Source organism: Neodiprion fabricii, chromosome 5 (genome assembly GCF_021155785.1).
Source record: "Neodiprion fabricii isolate iyNeoFabr1 chromosome 5, iyNeoFabr1.1, whole genome shotgun sequence".
Classification (NCBI taxonomy): Eukaryota; Metazoa; Arthropoda; class Insecta; order Hymenoptera; family Diprionidae; genus Neodiprion; species Neodiprion fabricii.
The window spans coordinates 7,950,833-7,978,709 of NC_060243.1; the positions used below are offsets into that span (position 1 = coordinate 7,950,833).

General features: G+C 37.2%; 1 protein-coding gene across 2 annotated transcripts; it reads right to left on the minus strand.

Moving 5' to 3' along the window:
- On the minus strand, window positions 1-27,584 carry LOC124182370 (synaptic vesicle membrane protein VAT-1 homolog-like). 2 transcript variants are annotated; one of them, XR_006870753.1, is made up of 8 exons: window positions 27,007-27,584; window positions 16,085-16,214; window positions 8,871-9,086; window positions 4,335-4,483; window positions 3,918-4,077; window positions 3,417-3,843; window positions 3,189-3,273; window positions 1-2,832 (listed from the first exon to the last, which is right to left on the minus strand). XR_006870753.1 is itself a non-coding variant. In XM_046569528.1 (7 exons), the coding sequence occupies exons 1-7, from the start codon at window positions 27,321-27,323 to the stop codon at window positions 3,248-3,250; spliced, it is 1,425 nt and encodes a 474-aa protein (XP_046425484.1). In that variant the 5' UTR covers window positions 27,324-27,584; the 3' UTR covers window positions 1-3,247. The 2 variants fall into 2 exon arrangements, 1 of the variants encoding a protein (XP_046425484.1); XM_046569528.1 differs by having other exon boundaries at window positions 1-3,273.
- Window positions 27,585-27,877: the final 293 nt, after the last annotated feature.

Here is a 27,877-nt window from a genome sequence, read left to right on the forward strand (position 1 = left end):
TGTTTTTGAAGCAATCTTTAATATAGCAACATAGTCAGTCTTACAATAATAAGCCAAAATACAATCTTCATATTAAGCTGTTTGGAGCAAATGAAAGATATTTTTCAAATTCATTCTGGTTCCAAAAGATACATCATTTTTGCAACGGTATAATTTTATCCGCTCCATGGATAAATTTTACACCTTATACATGTATATCATGAGTTACCATTGGCAACTTAAATTTCATTGACTGGATTCTGAGTTGCCAAAAATCCTGAAACCTAGAATAAAATCAAATTTATACAACGTTTTGGCGTGAATAAAATATGCTAGTTTGCAAACAAAAAAAAAAAAAAAAAATAATTAAACATATCCGTGTTATATTGTACATTTTATTAAAAACTGAAGATCTTCCTTCATACTGTTTATAATTCTACAGCTGGTTTCAAATATAATAATTAACTACATTAAAAATACGTATTCTTAGATAATAATTTAGAAAAAATATGAAATTATCTCAGCAAATTACAAAATATGTGATCAAATACGTTTTTCCTCTGCGACAAATTCAATTTGAAGCTAGCTGTATACATCGTAAATTAATATCATGGTATTATTATCGCCTTTCTTCATCTAAGAATACAGCGGTAGAAAGAGTGCCAAACTTTTTTTTATTTATACACCTCAGACTTTGTAGTGACATCAGAACAGGAGTGTGTTAAACTTCTCTATGTATGTAAAACATCTATGTATCTACGTGCCTGCAGTTGTTCCGAAAAAATTATACACGAAACGCACTACATGATTATAAAACTATGCTCAAGCTATCAAAGGTTTTGTTGTTTACATACATTGGATATAAATACTGTTCCTAAAAACTCTTTCTTCGACCATATCCTTAGTCTATAAACTAAAATAGAGAAGATAGTTGATACAAATATATAGATATATTATATTATAATAGATAGGTATTTGATGAAACATTTAAAGCCTTACGTAAAATTTACATTGTGTGTTGTATATATTTTTTTATCATTCAAACATGTAGCCGCGATTACTGTGTATTGGCAAATTTCCTCTTTTTTCACTTTTTTCAAATTAAATTATTATACATATACTTTTTTACTGCTAGCATAGCGTTTTAATATAACTATTTATATACACACACATATATATGTATATATATAGGAATATTCAAAAATTGGTAGATATTTTTTAAAGTACAGCATTAGTAGTATCAAATTCACTAAACTGGCTATAGAAAATTGATCCGATGTTCCTTGTCAAGATATGCACTTGTGTTCTTATTAAAAATTAATTGAATACATTATACATTTCAATAGTTACAAGAGATATCAGGTTTACAACGTTAACATGAATTACCAAACATATGAATAGTTGTTTTTTCAGACATTATTGTTATGTTTAGTTGCATGGTATTCGTAATACTCAGCTTTGAATTAATCGCGTTTACTTTTTTATCACCATTGAAATGTACTACATATCGCAAAAACTGAATTTAGTCGATGTATAGGAATAGACGTTAGGCATATTATCTAATTATTTACTCGCCGTGAAAATTTATAGTGAATGTGTATACCGAATAATATTGACTAACTAAGAATTACAAATTACAAGAAATTGAGTAACAAATATTTTTGGCGGTAAATTTGCGTAATTTTTCATTCTTGTGTCCTAGCTAAAATATCTTATGCTAATTGGATTCTACGTGCACGTGTTTACGTGCAATAATGGTAAATAAAATTTGTATGAAGTGATGAAAATAACGGAATAAGATTTTTCTTGTCAAGTAACTAATCGCAGGATTATGTCGAAAAATGTGAGATTAATTTTCATATGAAATTAAAATCTCAATATGTAATTTCAGCTTTTTTTGAAAGCGACTTTACCATATAACTTTCCACGTAAAATAATTTGATACAATCACGATTTTTAGAGAGTTCGAATAATTCGTTGGTTATTAAAACCTTCGGGTCACCAGGAGACCGTTAATTAGAGCGCCAAATGGTTAAAGTTTGACTTATAAAGATAAATATCCACGCAGTAACTATTATTTACGTTTTCTTGTGCAGCACTTCTACTACATGCTTCTATAAGATTCTAAGTTTCTCAAGGCTCATTCATACATTGAGCTACGTTTCAATTCTTATTTGTGAAATAATATTGTTTGCATGCGTGTACCTTGGATAAAAGTAGGAAAAAAGTTTTGAAAGATTATTAGTGTCTGCAAAACGCGACAATTCAGATGATTTCGAAACGCTTGTTCTATAGAATTGAAATTGAAATGTAGCCCAGGTAAACACACACAGTGGCCACGATCAACTATGTTTCAAGTAGTTATGTATTTATATCAAAACTGAGCAATTTATTGTAAAAATGGCAATGACAGTATCATAGGAATAATAATCAGGATTTGAAAAATTCACTATTAAAAAGCTTGTAATTTTGTATACAATGTTCATAACGCGTCAAAACTTTGGTATGTGTACTCGAACTGTGGCTCAAGGCAATATAATATGCATGGGTGTATGTATAATAATGTGTATGTATGAAACATGAATGCTGCCACCATGTGAAATGTTTTTCAATCTCTCGCACACAGCTTAGTTTTTAAATTCAAGTGATTCAAACCTCGATACATCATCATATATTATTCAAATTACAAGATAGGTATGCAAAAATTAAAATATAGGTATTAAAAATAAAATTGATATTTACGTTAGAGACTAACATGGACCACGTCAATTGATATTTGGTTGATTTGTTTTTATAGGTAGCAAATCTTCAATTGGATATAGGAGTCCACCCTTTTAGTAGATGAATATGTGTCTGTGTAATAAATTTGAAGCGATTTAGAATAACGATTCTGGCATGTTTTTTTCATTTTGTAATGTTGCATGCTTCTGTTTTACAAGTTAGAAACAAATCGTTGGATACACTCCTTTTAAGCTAATATCTTACAGAAATGTAGCACACCCCACGGATTTTAATCTGTAATTGATATTGATCATAGCGGGGTGCTGCTTTTATTGATTTTACAACTTTTCCATTAGACAGAAATTTATCGATAAAATATTTGCATGACGCTTAACGAGTCTTTTTGATTAAACTTAGCAGCCCAATATAATAACATATTTTTTTTCAATCTGTGATGAAACTTTTTAACATTACAAGATTATTCTTACTTTTCACAGACAATCGTGTGCAGGTCTTTTTAATTAGTAGATTAGCTGACACTGCTGATTCAACTCGATTCTTTTTCTTTGGAATCTGAAACAAATACATTAAACAAATAGAAACAAAGTAATCGTATTTTTATGTAAGAACAAAAATTTTAAATACTTCGTCAGACTTTGGTAGAACTACTAGCTTAGCTACTAGATACACAGATCATCTCAATTTAGTCACTGTACCGGTGTCTGATTTGTCTTCCGATGTTCCGTTAGTCAGTTCTGGTTCCTTCTTCTTATCGCCATCAGTTGATTCCACACTAGAAGCCTTTTTATCGTCAACGATCGCAGCCTTCTTTTCCTTTGCCTTACCCTTGGCGGGCGTAGCTGGTTTCGGTTTGGGTTCCAGGCTAGGATCCAAAACAATCTTTCCAATATTTTTCCGGTCATGCATCTTCTGCATGGCTTCTGGGACGTCTTCTAATGCCCAAGTAGAATCCACAACTGGTTTTATCTTTCCGTCAGCCCATAATTTGTACACTTTCTCAACGGCTTGTCTAACGAAACCCTGTCCGCCGTGTTGATGCATCAGATGACGTAAATTGAAACCGGAAATAGATTTGTTTTCATCGAACAATTTTGGAGGAGACACCTTGTCGACTTGCCACCACTGCAAAGAATATATGCAATGTTAACAGTTGCAGTCCATATATAAATACGGTATCGAAGAATATCTCTACTCACGGATCGGGCAGCCGAAAACAAGCTCTTAGTTTCGCCAGTTACAAGGTTGCTTGAACCGTACAGGATATATTTCCCCATCGGTTTAAGTAGAGCATATCCTCTGTTGCATTCTTCGCCACACATGCAATCCAAAACGATATCTACTCCTTCTGGAGAAACCCTGAAATAATTAGCAATTATGTCATAATTAGAATATTCCCTGTAAAAATTTAAGAATTCATTTTCTTCAACGAGCTGTGGGAATTGTAATATTTTTTCTCAGAAGTTACTTCGCAATCTCGGAATAAAAATTACCCGTCATTATCGAGTCAAGTTAATTTCAATATATTCAATTGAATGAACTTGACAATCAGTGAAGTTGTTCTTTACTTGATAAAAAATACTTTATTTGGGTGTATCGTTAATTGTTGAACGTACTTTCTCACTTCTGCGCTGTAATCAGGTCCTCGTTCCAACAAGTGATCAATGGTTCCAGCTTCTTTCAGAGCCTCGTGTTTAGACTTACTGCATACTCCGAAAATTACGACATCCTTCACAGTTTTCGCTAATTGAACAACCGCTTGGCCCTAAAAGTGAATAGAAAAAATAAACTTAATTTCGAGATACAAAGATAATCGCTCTGACCATGACGGTCATTACCTAGTGTAAGGTCCAACGTTTAACGTGATTAAATATTTTTAAATAAAGTCGTAAATCTTACAAAACATTCCAAAGTGACTGCTGCGAATATAAGTTGGTGTTCGATATACTTTCACATTTGTATTAGTATAAGGATGAGTACAAGATAGAAGATCATTCCCTCAGTTCATACGGTATGAAACACTGTCTCATTGAAACAGTTTGAAAATTAATCCAGCGCGGTATGGATTTTGAACAGAAGAAGGCATTCATGACAATTTCTGAGAACTCAGCCCCGATGTCTTGAAATTTTTATACACACATATACCTACTTTCTAGTCTTTAACTTATCAGGTCTGAAGTAAGAAGACATCGTGGAATTTAAAACCGTATGCTGTTTTTCTACCCTGTACAAGTGAAATTCCATCAAGTTACTCCCTACAGTGCATAAACGGACTATATATAAAAAGTCTAAGATAATATTATTTCAACAAATAATGACCACCGCGTTTCTTTTGCTCCAGACGATCCCCGTCTTCCCATCACACGCGATATCAATCTTTCATTTAATTCGGAGCATATGTATACAGGGCATTCCACGTAATATCGATCAAGATCTGAAATTTAGATTTAGATTTGTTCCAGAATTTTTTATGCAACGTACTGGTCGAAATATAGATCCCATTTTTTGTTTTTATTTTTTTCAACTACCTTTATCTGAGATGTGATTTAATCTGCTATTTAATGATAAAAATAAATTTTTCACATTAAATGAACTGGTAAAAAAAGGTCTAATAATGTGGGTTGAAATAGGCACATTTAGAGAATCAGAATGTAGCGAATATATTGTGACATAAAATATTCATTACTTATAAATTTTTATAATTATTATTTTAAACTACATATCTTTTGTTGTTATGCAAACTCCACTTCCAACAAGGGCTCAAAAGTTTTGTTACATCTTACTGGATTTTTCAGAGATTTTTCAGGTTTTAGAAAATTAGTGTTTCGGAAGTAGTAAATCAAATTATACCTCAGATCGGGGTTGTTAAAATGTCTTGACAAAAAACAGAGTTGTCCATTTGGACTCGTACAGTCATGTAAAAAATTCTGGAGTAAATTTAAAATCTCAATTTCCGATCTTGATCGATACCTTGTGGAATGACCCATATCATATAGCCAAGAAAAACCGCTAGAAAAACTGCGGGCGACATGCATGACTTGATTACAAATGATTACATTCCTATTATCGATATGAAGAGAAAACCAGGCCAAATCTACAGTATTATCTGGATTTTCTCAGGTGATATGAAAATGAAATTATGCATGATAATTACCGTCCTATACTTAAGAGTTTTGTCGGATGTCTCATAATCGGAATATATCGGCCGTGAAATTGGTTTTCTACGGATAAATAGGAAACTTAATAATTACAAAACGAAAGAAGACACCACAAAGATAATCTCTTCTTCAGAAATTGTACAACAGTGCGGTACAAAAAATGAGTTGTCTTAGTGGAAAAAGAGATAATTAATGTCGATGACTGTTGAAACATCTTTAGACTGTGAGCCTACTATACAGTAGTTCGGAAGATAACTTTCAAACAGATGTGTACACCTAGTACATATCATTATGTATAAATATATATCTATATATATTTATATCTCGTGATCGTTTTTCATGTGCTTTTACGGTTTATTGACAATCGATTTTACGCCTTGGACGTACAGCGTACAAAGGAATCGCACCAGTTTTATTGTGTTCAGAATTCCCCGCGAAAGGATAAAAAAAATGTACAGTAGACGCGAACCTGTTTTGTTATAGTCTGCGTGGTTTTATATGAGTACCCAATTATTCGATTCTCGACATCGTTCGCGACATAGAAGCAACAAAATTAAATTTTCCTCGTATTCCCAATCGTGACAATAAAATTACATAACCCGTGTTATCAATGATAATGTTTGTAGTAAGAAAAATGACCCCAACTATCAAACGTATCCGAGAAGGTATGTACTCAGAGAACGAATTTTACGTTCTTTCAAAAGATTCCATCAATAATTGTTGATCTCAGTATGCCTACGAAATGAATTGAACAATTCCGCAACATCTCAATGTTGAAATTTTATAGAATAAAATCATATCAGATTTGATAAAACAAAATTTTTCTCTTTTAGGAATATCAGAAAACGATATCATCAATAAAAGTGTCTATATTTACAAGTTATTCAAAAAATCCCTACGTTTCGCAGATAATTGTAAGATTCTCATTATTGCAGTGCTAAAAATTTTAAAAACCATATAATCCATCTTGTTACGGGGTGCAGAGTTCAGTTGCATGTATATTGTACATAGCTATCAGTCTGTAAATTATAAAGCATTAAGATTGGGTATTCGAAATGTGTTGGTGGACCGAACACACTTTACGCATCGACACAGACGTGTTCATACGCAGAGCGACTCGAAAGTGATTTGAAACGGTGTGAACGATATTTGAAAGCAGAGTGTGCGTGTATTTCCTTCCCTCCTGCGTAGACCGGGCGGGGTCTCAACGCGTAGGGGTCGATGGTCTCCTAGCAACGTCGAGAGGCCCGCAGCATCCCTCCGTTGCACCCTATATATGTACATTTGAACCTATGTAATATACATATATACTACACGTCGGCCAGAATTCGCCTCACGACGCGACGAAAGGAACGGGTGGCCGGAGGGAAAAGTAGGGAAAAAAGGGAAGGAAGGCTACGATGTTTTCTTACCGTGTCGCAGTCTATGTATGTGATACTACAGGGTTACGTGTATGCGCGTCTGCACCTCGCAAATTGTTATATCTATATATACATAAGTTGGGATTAGACGAAAGGATATATAAGAGAGGGATGAGGAGGAGGGTGGGGGAGGGTAACGAAAACCTCTCTCTATGTACCTGTTGAGTGATATTGATTACCCGCCTAACATATGGTCACACTGGATCTATGCAGTACCATATTTATCCTGTTAAGAGCAAGGACCGATTTTGAAAGTGCTCTATATATGCACGGATAAACAAGGGACGAGGATTTATGCCATGTAACTTATTCGTTAGACAAGGAAATGAGATTCATGGTTAACGTCGGGCGTCTGGTTTTAACGGCGTGAGCGTTTACAACATCCTGATATTTTTCGATTTTTCACTCGGGAAGTACCGTCTATTTTGTTTTTTTTTTTTTTCAACGACACATTGAACACTCACGAGGTACTTTGCATAATGGAGCTATACCAGTGATGTGTATAAATTTCGTTTCTCTCTGTATTTCACAAACAATACGCATTACAATCAAGAAACTCTAAAAAAAAAAAAAAAATTTTCCTTCAAAACTAAGCTGTATCGTAACGCTATATATTTTTATTGATTTGATTTGAATTTTCACAATTTTGACAAGGATGAAAAGAATTCATCTAGATTCTAGGAATTATGATTCTAGATTATAAAAAACAATACCCAACTTCTTCCAAATCCTCAGTTCAAAATTTTCTTTAATTTCTTTCCAATATTATATTTTTGTGTATACATTCCGAGAACAGAAATTCGTATTAATACCACAAAACTTGTGAAATTCAATCTTAAATTCAGATATAAAATCAAAAGTCTCAACTTTGAAGTAAAAGTTAGAGTCATACAACTTCTGTTCAGCCAACGTTGTAAACATACACTTGTCCGCAGTGATTCCGAAACGGCTAATTTTATGGACATATCACTTACGTTGGCAGTGCAGAATCAACCCGCAGCGCCACTGCCGGCCGGCAGTGAAACACCCTTAATCTTTGTAAATACAACACAACCCATGACCGTAGAATTCCGTATGTATTCTTGGGTTATATTCAACGGTCATGTTACGTTTACAAACAATTGAGTGTGTTTCACAGCCGGCCGGCTGCGGCGCTGCGTGTTGATTCTGTATTACCAACATAATCGAGTACAAGATAGAATCTGAGACGGCTAATTTTTTACACTAGACAGTTACGTTGGCAACACAGAGAAATCTACAGCGCCATAGTGGGCCGAGCGCGAAACAAACTCAATTTCAATAAACATAACTTAACCCATGACCGTCGAATCTAACCTTAAAATATCGCGTCGATAATGACTTGTTAGATTGACAGGTATTCTTCGGTTAGATTCGACGGTCATGGGTTATGTTACGTTTATTGAGATTGAGTTTGTTTCGCGGTGAGCCGACTGTGGCGCTGTAGGTTTCTCTGTGTTGCCAACATAACTGTCTAGTGTAAAAAATTAGCCGTCTCAGATTCATTGTCCCCAAGTGTATATACTCAGCAATTTCCATGACAATACAAACTTACCACACCACCGCCGGCGCTGTGTACCAAAAGACTTTTCCCCGGGGAGAGATTCGCCAACTCGAACAGCAGTATGTAAGCAACCGTGTAGTTCATCGTGATCGTAGTTGCGTCCAGGTAGCTCATGCCGTCGGGGAGCGCGAATACGGACGTGGCAGGTACCGCGACTAGTTCTGCCCACGCCCTGTGATCCGGCAAAGCCACGACCCTGTCACCCACCTGTAAAAAATCAAGAGGATCGTTATGATTATGATTATTATTGTTTTTATTATTACTGTCAGTACGAAAAACCAATGAGCATAATCGTTAAATTGGGTCGATATTCCTGGAGAAATGGAGAGGTTAGCTGCTCTAAAACGTAAGACGAAACGGCGACACGTGTGCTACACGAATTTCAGGGTGCTAAGTCGAGGGCAAACAGAATTGTATGCTTTGGGATTTACAATGTGTGTTTTTTCTTCATCTTTTTATTATATCAACGGCAGCGTGTTTGCGGGGTTTCCCCTGTTTCCTACAATAAAACGTAAAAATTGGGGACCTTGGAGTGTAGTACCTTGATATAGGTATGTTAGGTAGTGTATTACATAAGGTAAATGTTTGCAATGTGTAACATGGAAGCGGCAGGATCATAAAAAACGTCCGCGAGTTTAACTCATACCGAACGACGCCATACGCTTGTCCTTTTATGCGTACAGATTGAACCGCGATTAATGCATGACGTAAAAGCATTTCTCTATTATTGTAGGTATACGCGTATACAGCAATAAAGACTACTGCAGTTATACATATTGATATAATATCGTTGATCACGAAACAAATTTCAGACAGTGAACTGATTTATACACAGCTATAAAATTGAGCGGTACCGATTAAAGTTGGGACATAAAATTGTACATGATAAAATATGAAAAAATATAGGCGTATAACCTATACAACGCTTGCATGACTTGGGAAAACAATTATGCGGCTTTACTGTCGCAATGCTTACCCAAGGTTGAAGATCGAGGAAGAACGTAACCGCTTGTCCTGCGGACTTGATAAAAATAAAATATATGCATTTTTAAGGCAAATAAAACGTGGATTATAATTTGATTAATTCTTCGTCGTGAAATTTGAAAAGGTATTTTTTTAATATTTATTTTTTATACGTCATATAATTGAAATCGGAAGGTATAATGATTGAAACTTAATACTTATACTTGTGTACGATTACAAAAATTGTAAAATTTCGAATTTCTAACCTTGATAAGATAAATTTATTGCAGTACACTATACTTGGCAAATCCACCATTGTACATCAAAATAAATTCTTAATTACAGGCGTTACTGTCTACATTCCTCGATTGCCCCAATTTTTTTTATCACAAATGAAAAATATACTTCAGAATACGAGGTGAAAATAATGTTTATTATATTTTCATGTAACTACTGAAGAAATTGATGTTGAATTTTGATACTAGTGTTAAAAAAAAAAAATATGTATCAATCAGAAACTATAATTATACGTTAGAATAGTTGCTTAATTGTACCCATATTTCTTACTAGTTCCAACAATATTTAAACCAGTGTTATATAACGGTGACAGTTTCACTAGAATTTTTCATTAACCATAATACGAAATAAATTTTTTCTTTTACAATTGGCGTCTAACTTATGCAGTCTCGGTAATTGGAAAATCGATTCTATACCACATTACAGGTATAGTACAAATCAAGTTTTTCCCCGCGACGACAGGAATACGCGCCGAATGTCTGCAACGGTAGGGTCGCAACCCTGAACTTTGAACTCTCGCCACGTGCGAACGACCCTCGGGTTGTAGGATGGGTTGCCGGGCGGTTTTACGACCCCTGGAAAGTCGAGTGGAAAGACTCGCAGAGCCGGCTTTTGCCGAATCCTGATATACGGATTAGGATCAAAGATACATACCCGTCTGCGGTTTGCGAGCGAAATTTAGCTATTTCTGTACATCGCACAGTCATATAATACATTTGTCATATCTCAAACGTAAAATTAGACGATTTTGGCCCCCTGGTGAAAATGAACAAAAGACGCTATTTCCTGACGAACGATGTGCGCGTTGGGAAATAATGTCTTTTATTCATTTTCAGCAGAAATTTTCATACCCAATTTTTATTATATTCGCATTCGCCTCCGGCTCGTGTGGCTAACTTCACACTCCCTCAGAATCGTAACTTTTTCCCACACGTTGCACACACTAAGAGAAATTTTTAGTTACGGTTACCGCTCAGTCCTTAACTATTTTCATTTTTTACCACAATCGAAAAATATAGTTCTAGGTAGAAAATTAGTTTTTCCTTCTCATTACGATCACTGTTGCTATATTTTCTCGTAACTGTTGCAAAAATTTAACGCTTGTGTAACAATAAATTGACGTTAAAGCCTTATTTAACTAAAAAAAGTCGAGTAAGCCTCACAAACTGATTTCGCGTTGCAATAACCAAAAAAGGATCGACGATAGCGCAAAATGGTTACGCGTACTTCGTTTTTCGTAATTCCAACAATGTTCAAACAGTTTTTTCAACGACACCTGTATTACTGAATTTTTCTAGTTACTGTAAAAAATGAAATTTTTCTCAGTGCAATATATTATTGCCAAATTTGACCGCCTCGATTTTCCCTGCCTCCCTGATGTATCTTATACACATACTATAAGTTATATATACTCTGTGTGTGTGTCTTATATAGACATAATACGTAGGCTCGGAGTGCGACTGATTAAGAAACTTCGGGCCGAACCACTTTACGACTCCCTCCGCATGCGGCAGCGGCGCTACGGAAAAAGGAACTCGCTGTGGGTACATATTAGAGGGACAACCTTTTCAGCCCCACGGTCCCTTGTATGTATTCTTCAAGTATTCAGTCATCTCATTCCCCTTTGACTCTTGATTTAGTCATTTGGGCGTTGACTTTTTATTCTTCTTATTCCGTCACTGCCCGCATAAAGAACATCCGGTCTAGCTGCAACGCGTATACGGGGGGGTGTCCAGTCGACTTTTTTCCATATCGAGACGTATGTAAAACATACATACGAAACATACCGACAGAAAAATTCGATATCAGAATATTTCGGAATATAAATAGCTACATATATTTGCCGAGTTTGCGCCAAACCTGAAGAGTAGAATTCTACGGTGAGTTTTTACCGACTGAGTAAAATGTCGCCAATTTTTATTATTATTCAAACTTACGCACGGCTGATGTGAAAATGACGTTAGTCAGCGCAATTCTACACGAAATACCGGATAAAAATAAATAAAAAAAATCTTTTGTCTTACGCAACAATCAAGTGTCAAAATATTATGCAACATTTTACTCGATCGATAAAGTCTAACTTTGGTATTCTCTTAAATCTAGCGAATAATTCCGTGCAATGAGCATTTCAATTATGCGGTGAAAATTCATAAAAAATTTACCGTTCGCGAGAGGTGAAAAATATACGAGCTCAAAGACAATAATTGTGAGTCGAAACGTGCGATGTATATCGCATGATGAAATGAAAACACCGTATGTAAACGGTGGAGGAAATGCGGCAAATGTAACAGCAAATAATAACAATTTAGCTACCCTTTTCCGCACATTCGACACGCGCCACGTTTTTACATAACAGGAATGTATACACATGGTCGTATACATACGATATATACGTAGATTATGGGTAATATACACGTACGCCACCGCACGCAAGTGTCACATTTCAGTTTATAACTCGAACCGAGTTGTGAAATGAAAAGTTTTTACTGTTAACAAATGACCTATTAGTTCTAATATATGGTATTGATAATTTTAAGGAACTACTGACATTGTAACTTTCAGCGTAATGGAATTTGTTTGAAAATTATCATCTGAGTAATTTGTTGAAATTAAGAAACTTAATTTGCAAGTGAATCGATTTAATTTTTTCACCCCAGGAATTGACGAGTGTGTTGAAGTCGGAAGGAGATATTTGTAAAAAAACAAAAACAAAAAATAGATTATTCACTGCAATGCTAAAAACTAGTTTTGTCAGGCAATAAGCTAAAAATTTTTCTTTCAAATATATCCGATGATAAACTAAAAATTTCATATTCCGACCAAAATATTGTTGAAAAAAAATTTTGGTATTGAAATTCAAATATCTAGCCACGAGCACGAATCGATAAACAAGTTTCAAAGAGCGTGTCAGAATTTAAAATCGATTGTCGCGATTTTGATTTTAACTTCATTGAAAAAATTCAAAAATATTATTGAAACTATGAATAATAAAGTCGTCAAACTCAAATTGCTCTGAATGTTTCCATGTTCTGAAAAAAAAGTACTCCTAAAAATGGAAACGATTTTAGACCGTCTAAGTTGTACCTCCACCCCCTTAAGACGGCTCTGATTGTAATTCCAACAAGCTGGTCTATCAGTCGAGAAAGCGTCAAAGGGGGAAGCTAGGTGAAGAAAACCTAGCGAAGCCTAACCAATAAAGGCGTGACTTTTCAACCAAAGCACGTGCAGCGTATCAGGGTTTCATTTCCATCGCTCACATATCTCTACCGCAGGGATATATATATATACAGAATTAAATTGCGGTTTAGATTCCGCAATCCAGCGTGTGTGACACGTCCGGTTTTGCGGTAAACCTACAACTGACAAAGACCGCCGTGACAACGACTTCTGCAAGTCGAATTGCTCCGCGCATGGATTTTACATGTTGAGAGAGTAAAAAGGAAAGTGTTTCAGTGAAGAATTTGTCGAAAATAATTTTCCAAGAAAAATCTACAACAATCTACTGGATTTAGAAAAAATCTTCAAGTGATTCCAAGTTTTTGTTTAAAATATGATAATTTTCTATCTTCAAAGTACTCGAATGTAATAATTTCACAAATATTCAGCATATCTTCACTGATAAAAATTTCATTTGTTACAGTAACTAGAAAAATTCGGTAAAACAGGTGTCGTTACAAAAAAACTGGTGTGCAGCGTAAGGATTAACCCTTTCATTCACAGCCTTATCACAGCGTATTCGCAACTTCAAAATGATCTTTCTTACTTCGTGTAACCCCAAAAATCCTCAAGTAACAAGTTTCGGCTAGAATCATCGAATTTTGATAGTTTTTCGATATTACACCCGCCATATTGGATCCACCATCTCGGATTTAGATATTATCAAATTCTGACTTTAGATTCGTGATCAGCGATCCCAGAAAACCCTCGATCAACAAAATTCAAAGCAAAACATTGGGTTGAAAAAAGTGTCACTGAAAGGATTAAACCGATATTTCTAAGATTTGAAAAATAAAAAAGAAAACGTGATTTTTCTTCGAATGTTTCGTCGTATGTTACACCGTTGACGTTCCTGTTACTGCAATCTCGGACAAGTCAGGGGAAAAAAAAAAAAGGCAAATTGACAAATAACAAAAAGTAACAAATCCAACGATCCGCGTGTCGCATCAGATTCACATCGGCGCCGGCGACTAATAGACGCGTCTGTGTAGTATGTATTTATAATTAATAACACAGGTGCCTGGCGCCTCGCATCCACCTCACGCATGTCTGGATCTAGGTAGACAACTGGCGTGAGTCACTCACCGATCTATGCACGGATGCATGGATGTATATACGTGTATACATGTATATAAGGAAAACACCAGCGCGCATGTAATATAATGTATGCATATGTGTGTGCGCGCGCCTATTTATGTGCCCTACTGCAATTTATTCACGTTGAATATCGCTGCGATTGCAACCCCCGGCGAAAATTGCATAGTATGCATGTGTCGCGCCCTGCGGACCTCGGGAAAATTTTCGCGTTAGCGTGACAAAATTTTATAAGTATGTATTTAATAATATCTTCCGCGTGGAGGGAGGTTTTACTATGACGAGGCTGCAGTTGGTAACGTTAACGTATGGAAAGTCATAAGTTAAAAAAATCATTACGGTACGATTAACCGAAGAATTACTTTCCGGTAGTTGGCTTTTCAAAATTATACATATATGAGTATGCCTCGTTTATCATCGTTTACCAAATTGCAGACGATCCGAAAGTTCCGGAGTAACGATTTTCCTCACATGCATCTCTGCAATAACGATCCGCCATCTTGAATTTTTTAAATTTCATTTTAGACTTGTAATTAGCCATCCCTAATATCACCGCATACAGTTTTTTCACCGAATTTTAGTAAGTTTGAAATTTTCATCGGCCCCGTTAGATCCGCCATCTTAAACTGTTGAAATCTAATTTCAGATTCGTGATCAGCGACCCCGAAAACCATGGAATACTATTCTGTTATAAGATTTAACTCAGCACAATAATGCGTATCTCAAAGGGTTAAACGAGTTTAAAGCATCGTTCGTCACGTACAATGAAATAATCCGCAAATATATTTGAAGTGGTAGTAAATTGGTTTATTCCTCGATTAAGAGAAGAAGAAGAGAAAAAAATAGGTCAGCAAAAACGGTTCACTGTGCAATATAAATATACTACAGACGTTTGATCCTTTCCAAATTCCACCATTCCTGTAACAACACTTTCATTGAATTCTGCAGCGTAGATAATATATCCACAGTAAGAGTAATCTTTTATTCTCGTACGCACAGTAAAAATGTATATAGTTATCTATAGGTATATTAACATTACAGGACAAGCCTGCACAAGCCCTTTATCTGTGAGAAGACAACGTTAATCTTCCCCCCAGAGGATTCCCGAGCACTTTCTTTCCTTTATACTCTGCACTTGCATTATCTTGGACATCCGCTCAGCTTTTGTTATACGGAAGGCTCAAAGCTTGATCGTGTATACATATGTGTGTGTGTGTGTGTGTGAATGTAGCTTTGTACGCGTCTGACAATCAGCTTGAAGATCGTTTCCGCATTGTGTCGCCTAATCTCCGCACAGTGTGCTCGGCGCGGTTATAATAAACACACATTGAGAGACATTGGCATCAATATGACACCGTGTATACGAAATAAAGTTTGAAAATGAAGTATAAACTTTGCGATATTTTCCGAACGCGATGTTTGAATCTCATGAATAAAACTTGATGGAAAAAGAAGCAGCGAAAAATTTCCACATTGCAAATATGAAACTTTTCCAGTTGATATATGCGTGTACCAATGTCGGTACATAAGACATATTTCGTTGTATCTATAATATGTGTAGAGGACAAGTTTATATCTTAAACCGTATGATAAAATTTACAATGTAAACTTGACGTATATAAGGATTAACGTACCTTGAAGTTCTCGACACCTTCGCCAACCTGTTCGATGTCACCGGCGCACTCGACGCCCATAATGAACGGGGTTTTCGGTAAAGAATCTATCGCCCCCTGTCGTGCCATGAGATCTTGGAAATTGAGACCGCTGTAACATCGTTAATAAAGAAAAATATAAAATTTCTTTCGCTATACCGGGGGGGGGGGGGCATCAAAGCATACGGAGTGAATTGCTAACCATTAAATGATTCAATTCTTTCAGTCACAGTGGCAACTATTCTTATCAGCTATTTTATATCCAGTATTTTTTGTATATTTAGATAACTTTTCAGCATATTTCTTTACAGTATTTTTTTTTTTTTTTTTGCTATTTCTGACATTATACCAACAGGTTTTCAATGCTCGAGAGTAATTAATGCGGTATAATGTAAATTATTATTGTTAGAAAGAAATTGATTGAAAAGAATCTTGAAAATTGAAGGAATAATTAATTTCAGAGAAAGTAACCCCTCTACGCATATAAATGTTTTACATAAATTATAGATCTTTGGCGTTACTGATTAAGAATCTGAACTCAGATTTTGAAAATTTAGTACGACGAATCCATTCAGCGACCCCAAAAACCTCTGCATAGTGTTTTTGGCCGTAATAGATCGAATTTGAAATCTTCGTCCACCATATTGGATCAGTCATATCGAATTTTTAAAATCTGATTTCAGACTCGTAATCAGCGACTCCAAAAACGATAGAATAATATCTTGTTATAAAAGTTGACACAGCACAATAATGTACGGCCCTCAAAGAGTTAATGCGCATGCGCTGAAGTTCGTGAGCGTTAGCAGTTGTTTTGTCAGGGCGACCAACGTTCATAAATTGAGATGACAGGTCGCCGTGATGTATGTAACCTCAAAATTGTTACAGCTGTCGGTAATCTGAGATTAAGAATGTTGGTCGCCCTGAAAAACCAACCGCCATATGGTCGTTAGAAATTCACTCCTGTATATCTCTGCGAGTATCGACAGATGATCTTACGATTAATGAAATTCATTCAACTTTTATTCAAATTTTGACACTCCAGTGCCACCACACTGACAGAAATTTTTAGTTCCGGTTACCGCTCAGTCCTTAACAATGTTCATTTTTTACCACAATCGAAAAATACAGTTACTAGGTAAAAAATGAAAAATAGTTTTCCAGCTGTTACCAGAAAGTCTGGTATTCTTTCTCGTTGCGATAATTTAATGCTCGTGCAACGATAAATTGACGTTAAAGCCTTGTTTAACTAAAAAAAGTCGAGTAAACCTCAGAAATTGATTTTGCGTTGCGATTACCAAAAAAGGATCGACGATAGCGCAAAACGGTTACGCGTACCTCGTTTTTCGTATTGCTAACAATATTCAAATAGTTTTTTTTAACGATTCCTGTTTTACTCAATTTTTCTAGTTACTGTAACAAATGAAACTTTTCTCAGCATGCACGCACCCTTGAACTTAGAAGATAACGTTGAAAATACTAAGACGAGACTCGACGGTCTCTTTCTTGGTAAAGGTGCCTGCGTAATGCGTATGTATTCCTGGCTCCCGACACTTGAATAATAGAAAGGACGAGAAGGCGTGCTTTATCAAGAATCGGGTGCCTCGCGAGTTTGGCGTCGCGTGAGACGCCGGCAGCTCGAGGGCGTCGCGACGTCTGAACAACGTACACATAAAACTACACCCACTACACGTCTTGTTGTCTGTACAGCAGTTACGATCCACATACGAGTCGAGTCGAGTCGAGTCGAGTCGCTCCTCTATCCGGAGGATCTTTCCTTCCGTCTATGAGGTGCGTGCCTGGTTGAAAAAACACGTGCGTTGTAAAAGATGAGTGTGTGTGCGCACAGTGCACGGGTGTAATAACGAGTAAGCCCAGAGCTTGCATACCGCGTTCCCTGCACCACGTGATGGGAATATGTATTCTATTTCCGTATACAACGGAGTAGGGGGAGCATCCCTTGTATAATCTTGCGGTTTTGCATTAGTAGGAGGAGGAGTACAAAGTTGTTGAATACAGCGGGTGCAATTCACTTTTCGAATTATATTATTACACTCGCGAAGGAATATTCGCTACATATTACACGGTGAGAAGATTGAAGAGGGGATTTAACTCGAAACTGCAGGAAAAAACAAACACTTGCAAAAGTTTTTGGTAAAAAAAGAAATATATCCCTGTCAGCTTTATTTTTTACCACAAATATTGAATGCGTTTTAAGAAGTTTATTTTAATGAAAAAAAAAAACAAAAAAAAGAACCCAACGTTTTCCTTTATTTTCTTCAGTTTTTAGTAAAATATGCTCTTTTATTCTCTCCGTGCAGGTATGATTGTCAACAAAAATTCGGAGCATGTAATGAATTTCATTATAAGTATAAATTATACATGAGAAATCTCGAAATTCGTGAACGCGAATATTAATATACAAACATATATACATGTATACATATACTATACATACACGTACTGCAATCGAATTTGACACGAAAAGATACCAATATACATAACACAATTTGCGTACGTCTCATTTGTATTCTGAATTTGTTTAGCAAAATTTAGCGAAAGCACGCGTTCCAGTTTAACACCGCTTGTATACATATATATGTATATATATATTCTACAAACTTCAAGTTGTGTAATTATTATCAGTTGCGAATTGTTATAATGCAGATAATTTATTCGTAATTACCGGGCGGGAGTTAGATTAAACCTTTCATTATTCTCCGTCGTTCTAAACTCGTCGCAAACTACATTTATATTCACTGCATAGGTATACATATAAATATATATACGGTGTCTAACTTGTACAGCTATGTTACGCAGCGGTATAGTTAAGAGACTACCGACTGGTAATTTACGATGAACGGATAGATTTTCGGAATCTTAGATATTTTTTCGTAGTACTGACTGGATAGAGCAAAATTAGATATATGTATATACTAGGGTGTTGCTTTGGTCGTTTTGGAATTCTTTCGACTGTACCCTAAAAATATTTTCATATTATAAAGAAAAAAAAAATATCTCCTGTGAATACACAATTTTTTGGATAACATTAATACGTGCCGGAGGACGATTGAAATTTTGAATCTTAATTACAAAAAGTAATTTGGGATGAGGGCATGCAGTATTCCGTAGATAACGACGCTCGGACAAATTTAAAAAATGATATTTTTGTGAAATACGAGAGAGTTTTGAAACTGGGTGTATGTTTTTTTTCTGCTTTTACGTTAAGTTGGAAGTATGAACATTGTTCTCAAGCATGAAATTGATTATTTTATTGATAAAAAAAACAGCAACTGAATGGCGAAAATAGCGTGGTTTTAGGGCGGAAAATTAACTGCCTGGGGTACGTTTAGGGGAAACCTTCAGTTTTAGAGTACTTATAAGGGAAGAAGAATAAATAGGGTACTTTTAGGAAAATAGGGGAATCGCTGTGTAGCGTGAGAAGTAAATGGGGCGGGGTTGGAAATTCCGAATTTGAAAAGTTCCGAAAGAGCGTAACTCCGACGAGTTAAAGTTCCGAAAGAGCGAGAATGGGAAAATTTAAAAATCTGAAACATATAAATTCAGAATGATCGAAGACTTTCGGTTCTGTAAATTCCGGGCTTCATGAAATTTCACCACTTTGATCTTTCTTTGTTTTGGATTTCCGACATTTTTACGTTCGGAATCCTGGTCATTGCGATTTTTAGTTTTTCTGATTTTTTACACCCACTCGTTCCGTAAACTAGTCCTAAACTTCCGACCATTCGAAACATCGAGGTTTCGCAAGGGTTTGATTTCTTTGCTTCAAGCTTCGCCACCGAATAATTCGGAATTAGGCTCTTTCGGAACTTTTCAAATTCGGTACTTTAACCCCGCTCCAAGTGAATAAAGTAAGACGCTATGCTTCAAGGATCAGCTGTAGGCAAAAGCGAGAGAGAAGTTCGAACGACACGCAACTTGCTTTCGGCCCTTCTGTCTTTTCATCGATTAGGTTGTCGGGTAGGGGATATAAAGGTAGGCGTAAGGTAGCCTGAGCCCAAACCCAGACTCGTCGAGCCTGCAGACTGTCTGGCTGGTGCACCGTCGGCCTCCAGACTACAAGGCGCCCTGGACTGCAGTAATAAGTGGTGCAAGGCACGCAGGAAGCCGGCATTACTGTATAAGCTGCCGTGACATATACGACGACGATTTTTATCTATACAGAGTGGGTGGCTACCGCAGTCAAGGATTTGGATTCCAAGACTATTCGAGGGGGAATTGATGAGAGTTAACTGCAAAAAATCAGAAAAACTGAAATTTGGAATGACCAGAATTCCAGGTAGCACTGAGAAAAATATCATTTGTTACAGTAACTAGAAAAACTCGGTAAAACAGGTATCGTTAATGAACAAAAACTGTTTGAATATTGTTGGACTTACGAAGAACGAGGTACGCCTAACCATTTTGCGCTATCGTCGATCCTTTTTTGCTCATTGCAAAGCAAAATCAGTTTGTGAGGTTTACTCTACTTTTTTGGTTGAACAAGAACAAGAAAACTAATTTTCATTTTGTATCTGCAACTATATTTTTGGATTGTCGTAAAAAATGAAAATAGTTAAGAACCGAGCGGTAACCGGAACTAAAAATTTCTCTCAGTGAGAAATCCACGGAACTGAAAATCTTGGATCATTCGAAATTTCAATGTTTCAGATTTCAAAACTTTCTTATCCTCGCACTTTCGGAACTTTGAATTGTCGGAGTTACGCCCTTTCGGGATTTTCTCCATTCCGAACTTTGATGTTTCGTCGAAGTTTCATTTCATTATTTTAAATTTCACCGGCAAAAAATTCGGAATTCGTACGCTTTCGAAAATTTTCAAATTAGGTACTTCAACCCCGCCCTTAATTTAGTGGTCGTAAATAGTTGCGTTATTGTACAATAAAACGCATATTTTTCTATCGACTTCCCAAACGTATATATATATATATATGAAAGAGTGCAAAGTTTTAATCGGTTCAAAAGTTTGAACAAAAAAGTATAAAAAAAAAAAGAACAAATAAGTTTAATTTATTTCTTCAAAGCAGAGGATTGTTATTAAACAAATTCTCTCGTTATTTTTCACCAGATAACATTACGCGCTATTGATGTTTTCGTTTTCACGATGAAAATAATCAATTATCTTCTGATATATACTTACATGTACGTATACATGTAATCGGTGTATCTATTACACATTGCCGATAATACATAACACCTAAATGTGTATACATAAGTTCGCTGTATAAATCCATACAATAATAATCACACACACTGACAATACTGCGGTGCTGATAAGCAGGATAATTATACGTGTAAAGCATTACAAATAACGCGTGCGTGAGACTTTAAATACATATGTAATATGCATATAAGGTATATATTATAAGCGACAAAGAGTACGTTACTTTGCATATTTATCTACGAATGCAGTTGCAGTTTTCGCATATGTATGCGTATGCGTGTGTGTATACGTGCATTACACGCAGTTACAAGTTAGGTGTGATTGTTTCATTTGTGTCTTTTCTCCGACAGATGCTTGATAAACCCGTGCGTTAATACTTGCTCATTCTATCGACGATGAGAGATTCTTCTTCGCTGTACACCAGTAGAATAACACACCAGCTGTACGGTAATTGTCCAAGTAAATTGCAAAACTGTTTTTCTCCAACTCATTCCACACACACACACACACACACCTAGTATCTCTTTTTATAAAGCGAAGTACATACAAGATAAATCTCCCCGCTGCAAGCAGCTTTCGCATTTCTCTCATGCTGTGCTATGCTGCGGTTGCAGTAATTTATATATATATGCGGACAATCGATCATTCCAGACGTAGAATTTCAATTCTATGATGAATTGAAAAATACCGATTGCTGTAAACCAAATGATCTTGTGAACAATATGTATAGAATTGTACCTACAATAACACACACGCAATTAAGAAGGTAGGAGAAAAACAAAAAACGTCTGCAGAGGTTTTGTGTACGTTCGTAAATTCTGTTGTCCGAGTACTGACAATGAACTGTACAACATAAGGGTATATTTTCCCGGATTTGAAGCGGATTAAAGTGAGACGGTATGGGTAAAAGTCGAGTCGGCCGGCACCTGTCGATATGCGGTGACGAGAAAAAAACATACACAGACATGCGCACACGGTAGAACGTATAATCGAAGAAAGGAAAGAGAGATAGGACGTGGTACGTACGTGGAGAATTGCGCGTGACATTATTGACAACTTAATATTACACCATACGTATGTAGCTTTGTTTGGTCGCTTGCATTGAATAACTATACAGGTACGTTGTAACGTTGGTATCACTGTACACACTGATTAACCATTTGAGTCACACATTATTGTGCTGATTTTGAGTCAACTGTTGGCAACAAGGTAGCAGGTATTCCATGTTTTTTGGGACCGCTGATTACGAAACTAAAATCCAAGATGGTGGATTCAATATGGAAGACGAGAATTTGAAATTTGATCGAATATGATCAAAAGACTTTATACAAGGGATTTCGGGGTTGCTGAATGGATTAGCTATGCTGAATTTTCAAAGTTGCATTCAGATTCGAAATCAGCGACCCAAAAAAACCCTCGACAGAGTTTTATCTCGGACTTGAAATTTTCGTCCGCCATGTTGGATCCGTCATCTCGAACTTTTAAAAGCCGACTTCAGATTCGTAATCAGCGATCCAAAAAACTTATAATTTATGTAAAACATGTATACGCGTAGAGGGGTAACTTTCTAGGAAATAAATTGTTCCTTCAATTTTTGCGACTTTATCAATTGATTTGTTTCTAACAATAATAATTTACATCATATTAGAAATGGCAAAAAAAAAAAAAAAAACGCATAGAAATGTTTTAAAAATTCTCTAAATGTACAAACAATGTATATAAAATAGGTGGTAACAATATTTATCACTATGATTCAAAGAGTTAACGGGCATTGCACAATTAACCGACGAAGATAACGAAGAGAGTGAGTATATTATTTTTCTACCGCGTAATTTATAACTCCTCTCTCTCTCTCTCTCGTCTGCAGCGCATACATATTACAGTACATACTTTAGCATACACTATACTACATACACACAATATATATGTATATAATAAATTTTTCTCTTGAAACATTTTCCCTCCCTCTCTCCTATCTTGGTATAAATGTATTTATACGTTATATCTTTTTTGTTGTTCAAGCTGACCCATCTCCGCGAAGTCGTTTAGTAGAGAGGTATTATAATAAAATTACCACGCAGTGAATACAGGGATGCATATCGGTGGTGTAAAATACATGTGTAACACACATATGCGCGTAGAAAACGCAGGATGATTAACGACTGGTAAGAATCCTGCGCTATGCCTGCGATCGTTATAGTGCACATCCTGAATCTGTGTTATACCGCAGATGGTTTTCGCCCCGGTGAAAATGGGTAATCGACGTCCGTACGTCGCGTTGACTGTGTAATACAAGGTAAGCTGGACTGTAGAGTCCTGCCTCCGATACGAATCATAACACGTGGTGGTGTGTTTAGGGGTGCAGCAGACCGGAGGAGTAAAGCGTTGAAGCAGATGTCATTCCGTACACGGCGTTGACGATCGCGATCGCAGCTGGCTTCGTCAAGTTTATACATACCGGAGAGCGGCGTACGTGAGAGGATGTATGCATGCATTAGGCACGTAATACGAATGCAGGGAAAAGTTGAGGGTGAACAACGTCGGAGCGGACCCGCTGGGCGTATACGAAAGGCGACATGACACACACGTGCAGGATGAAGAGAAGAAGAAGAAGAAGAACAGGAGGAAGAAGACCCCCTGAAGTCAACCAGGTCGAACGAGTTTCAGACGTTGTCTTGGGTACATCTCGACAAGGGCGAACGTAACAAACAAACTAGAAGAAATACGAAGAGGAAAAAGCAAAGGAAAGGAGAAAAAAAAAATAAATAAATAAATGGAATAGAGACAAGAAAATAAATAAAGGTAAATAGAGATACCGGAAGAAAAAATGTCGCTGTGAGGCTATTCTTCATCGAGCTTATAGACATAATATTTTTATAAGTGGAATACCGAGTGAGAATGAAATGTGAAGGCTTTCTATATACGGGTAATAGAAGAATAATATGAATAGTATAATAGAGTACGAGAATTCGGTTAAACGAACAAACACTGCGATTAGTACCCGAACATGTATGAATGATTTTGTGTATACATACAAACGAGATTTGAAAATGAATTCAACGAACGGAAGTGCGATCGCTTTTGTTTGTGTGTTACGATACAATTAACATTGCAGGAAACAATTGAATTAAGACAAATAAAATGTGACTAGGTTAGATAGAATTATCTGAATTCGTTATATTGCATGTGAGAAAATTCGAATTGTTTCAAGTGTAAGAGGAAAAATGGAAAGAAGAAAGGAAAAATTCAAGCCTTGAATAAGACGTCGAAGGGATCAGAGTCCACGCATAGGATAATTTAAGTTAATTAATCCTTTGAGTCATTGATACTTTGGTAAGTACTCTTACCACCTATTATATAGAAATTTTTTGAATACTTAGAGAACTTTTCAACATATTTCTTTTGCGGAGTTTTTGATAGTATATTAATAGGTTTTCAATACTCGAGAGTAATTATTGCGATGTAATGTAAATTATTGTTGTTAGAAACAAATTGATAAGTTGTTGGGGTCACTGATTACGAATCTGAAATCGAATTATAAAAATTCAAGATGGCGGATCCAACACGGCGGACGAGAATTTCAAATTCGATCGAATTTGAAGAGAAAACTCCGTCCATGCGTTTTTAGGATTATCGATCACGACTCTGAAATCAGATTTTGAAACTTAAATATAGCGAATCCAATCAATGATTCCGAAAACCCCTGTATAGAGCTTCTTGGCTGAAATCGATCGAACATAAAATTTTCGACCGGAATACTGGATCGGCCATCTTGAATTTTTTAAGTCTGATTTCAGATTTGTAATCAGCGACCGCGAAAACCAAAGAATACTATCTTGCGACAAAAGTTGAATCGTCACAATAACGCGTGACTCAAAGAGTTGAAAACAATTGTAAAAAGAGAGGTGAAGAGAATTGAGAAGGCAAGAGGCGCGCTGTGCAACCCGTTGTTCGTTAGCGAGTAAGAAGGAAGTTTGAATCCGATTTACCGGACACACCCTGCGGGTTCGGGGCGTCGCGACGCCCAGACAGTGGTTCTCCGCGTCGATTTTCATTGCGTAGGACGACGCACTTGGCACCAAAGTGTCTATAGGGTGGCGGTATTGATCGGGCCACACCCCATGGGCCTCAGAACGTACGCCTTGCCCAATACCATGGCATCCCGTATACATTACGCCGCTTGATCATCCGGGCCTGATAATAAATATGCGTTGCAACGAAACAGGAAAATATTATTCGGACGATGATTTTCGATCCGTATCCATAGGACGGAGATACGATGTTTAAAAAAACACGCGATACCTCCGCTCGGAAAATCTATGGTGGTGTAATTTTACATTTATCACGGTATAACGCGACGCGTCGCAGGGAGTCGCAGGTCAGAGATAGCGTCCCTGATGACTGAACGAATGACGCGTCAATCGGCGATATACGAGGGACACCGAGAGGTGTTCGTTTGTGTCGTGTCTCATGATTGTACCGGCCAAGAGTCAGCCATCGTGGATTTATCATGTTTATTCGAAGAATTTCTTTTCCTCGGCAAACTACGCGGATATTAAAAATGAGATATATGTACGTATTTACTCGTATATTTTTATCGAATCTCAAACGCGTCAACATTTTATAGGTACTAACGTTTGTACGATATTTTTATAATTATGTTCTTTTTTGTTTATCTATTCTTATACACTCCTACGTCGTGTAATAACGTCGAAGATGTTATTACACGCAAGACCGGGGTGAAATTCCTTCAGCTCTAATGAAAGACGCTTTGTTTTTTAGTTACTACGACTGATAAGAATGACTAATTACCTCCTAATATCTCTCCACGACGGAATATGAATACCCTTCTTTCAGGATCAGACCTGCACGAAGTGCCGGCTTTGACCCTGGAGTCGAGAAAGTTCTATCTCTCGAAGAAACTACTGTAACGTAAGCAAGACACACGTCCTGGACTCTGGATGAAAAAAAAGAACATAGGTATCACGCAATTTTGGGTCAGGTTTGCGACATGAGAGAATTAGTCGAATTGCCGAGGCTCATTTTACTCTGCAGAGAAAAATGCTCAAGTTCTGTACAGTTTTCGAAAGTAACGAAAAAACAGTTCGTTGGGGTTCTATAGATATTTAAAAAAATTGGATCCCCTTTATTTTTCATTCTTGTCATCTCTCTGTCTCTCTCTCTCCCTCTCTTCCTCTTCGTGTATCAACGACAGCGGAGTGACGCGCCTTCGGGCGGTAGGAAACTAATGCATCCGTCGCGTCGCGTCATTTACTATATAATAAAGCGATGCTCGACGTGAGTCACGCGTAGAAATGCATCAACGGCAGAAACAACGAACGATCGGCCGGCTCTCACGTGTTCTCGCCTCGACCTCTGCTGCGATTTGTCAAAATTAACGAGGCGAATCCCAGGCTTCCAAGGCGCCTGAATAAAAGTGCACGTTAGGACTCGCTAACGTCACGATCGCAGTTTCTAAACTCGACTATTTTGGAAAAGCCGTTGCGCGACGTCGAGCGAAGAAAAAAAAATGACGATCGAGAAAAATCGCCATCTTTATGCGGGCGATACATGCCAATGACGTACGAAGAACAAAAGAAAGTGAGAAAAACAAAACGCCGGCTGGAAGTTGAGCCGTCGTTTGTTTGCTGACATTGACAGAGGAGCGACGGGGAACTTCCGGCATGCAGATAGATGGATCGCAAGGGCGTTTTCGGGTACTCACCATGCTTTGACGCGAATAAGAACCTCGCCCTCGCCGAGCGCCGGTTCGGGCTTGCGAAGAACCTTGACGCTCTTCAATCCGCCAAAACCGTTGAGAACGATAGCCCGCATGTCTTTCGGCTCGGGCGACGGCTTCTCCTCGCCGTTTTCTTTAGATTTTTCGCCGTCCCCGTTCTCCTCGGCCTTTTTCTCATCCGCGGACTCCTTCTGTCCCTCGGTTTTTTCATTTTTCGCCTCGTTCTCGTCCTTCGCTGCTATATCCTGGCCCGTTTTATCCCCCTCTACGGTCGGGCTGGTCTCATTTTTCTCTTCGGCCATTTTTCGGCTTTGAAACGCGGCGTGTGCGGCTTCTCGATTCCCTTTGTCTTTCTACCACCGGTCTGCGTTACCTGACTTCTGCGTATATCTGCCAAAACGCGTTATCGTGTTTCCTCTCTATGTAGCTCTGTGTCTTCTTTGATTACCGGGAATTCAGAGCTCGATTTCCTACGATTTTTAACGCCGAATTTACTAGCTAACTCTGCAAAGACTACACTACGTCCTCACGAGACAAGCTCTGACAGCGATCTGACGCGCAGCGTCGCTTAGCAACTCGCCGCCCCTGTAACAGGTGCCCGACGACGCCTTCGTCCCCGGCTACGCCCACGTAAAGTAGTCCCTGATCCTACGCCGCAATCTTAAACGCCGTTTCACTACCGAAATCTATGAACAATGATAATAATAATATGTCAAGAAATAAAGATTCACTCGGTCCAACAATCGCCCCCGATTATTTTCTTACTTTATTTCGTACGCTCGGATCGTTTCGCGCTCGTTAAATTACGATTATCGTAGCGATAGTGCCGGTAGTGCTGATATGTACCGGCTTATTA

What these genes read in the sequence shown, in the direction of transcription:
- LOC124182370 (XM_046569528.1), bottom strand. Translation starts at nt 27,323, where the DNA reads ATGGCCGAAGAGAAAAATGAGACCAGCCCGACCGTAGAGGGGGATAAA. An exon ending in CTTATTCGCGTCAAAGCATG is followed by an intron (nt 16,215 to 27,006) that starts GTGAGTACCCGA and finishes ACGATGTTACAG; the next exon opens with CGGTCTCAATTTCCAAGATC. An exon ending in TGTTTTCGGCTGCCCGATCC is followed by an intron (nt 3,844 to 3,917) that starts GTGAGTAGAGAT and finishes TATTCTTTGCAG; the next exon opens with TGGTGGCAAGTCGACAAGGT.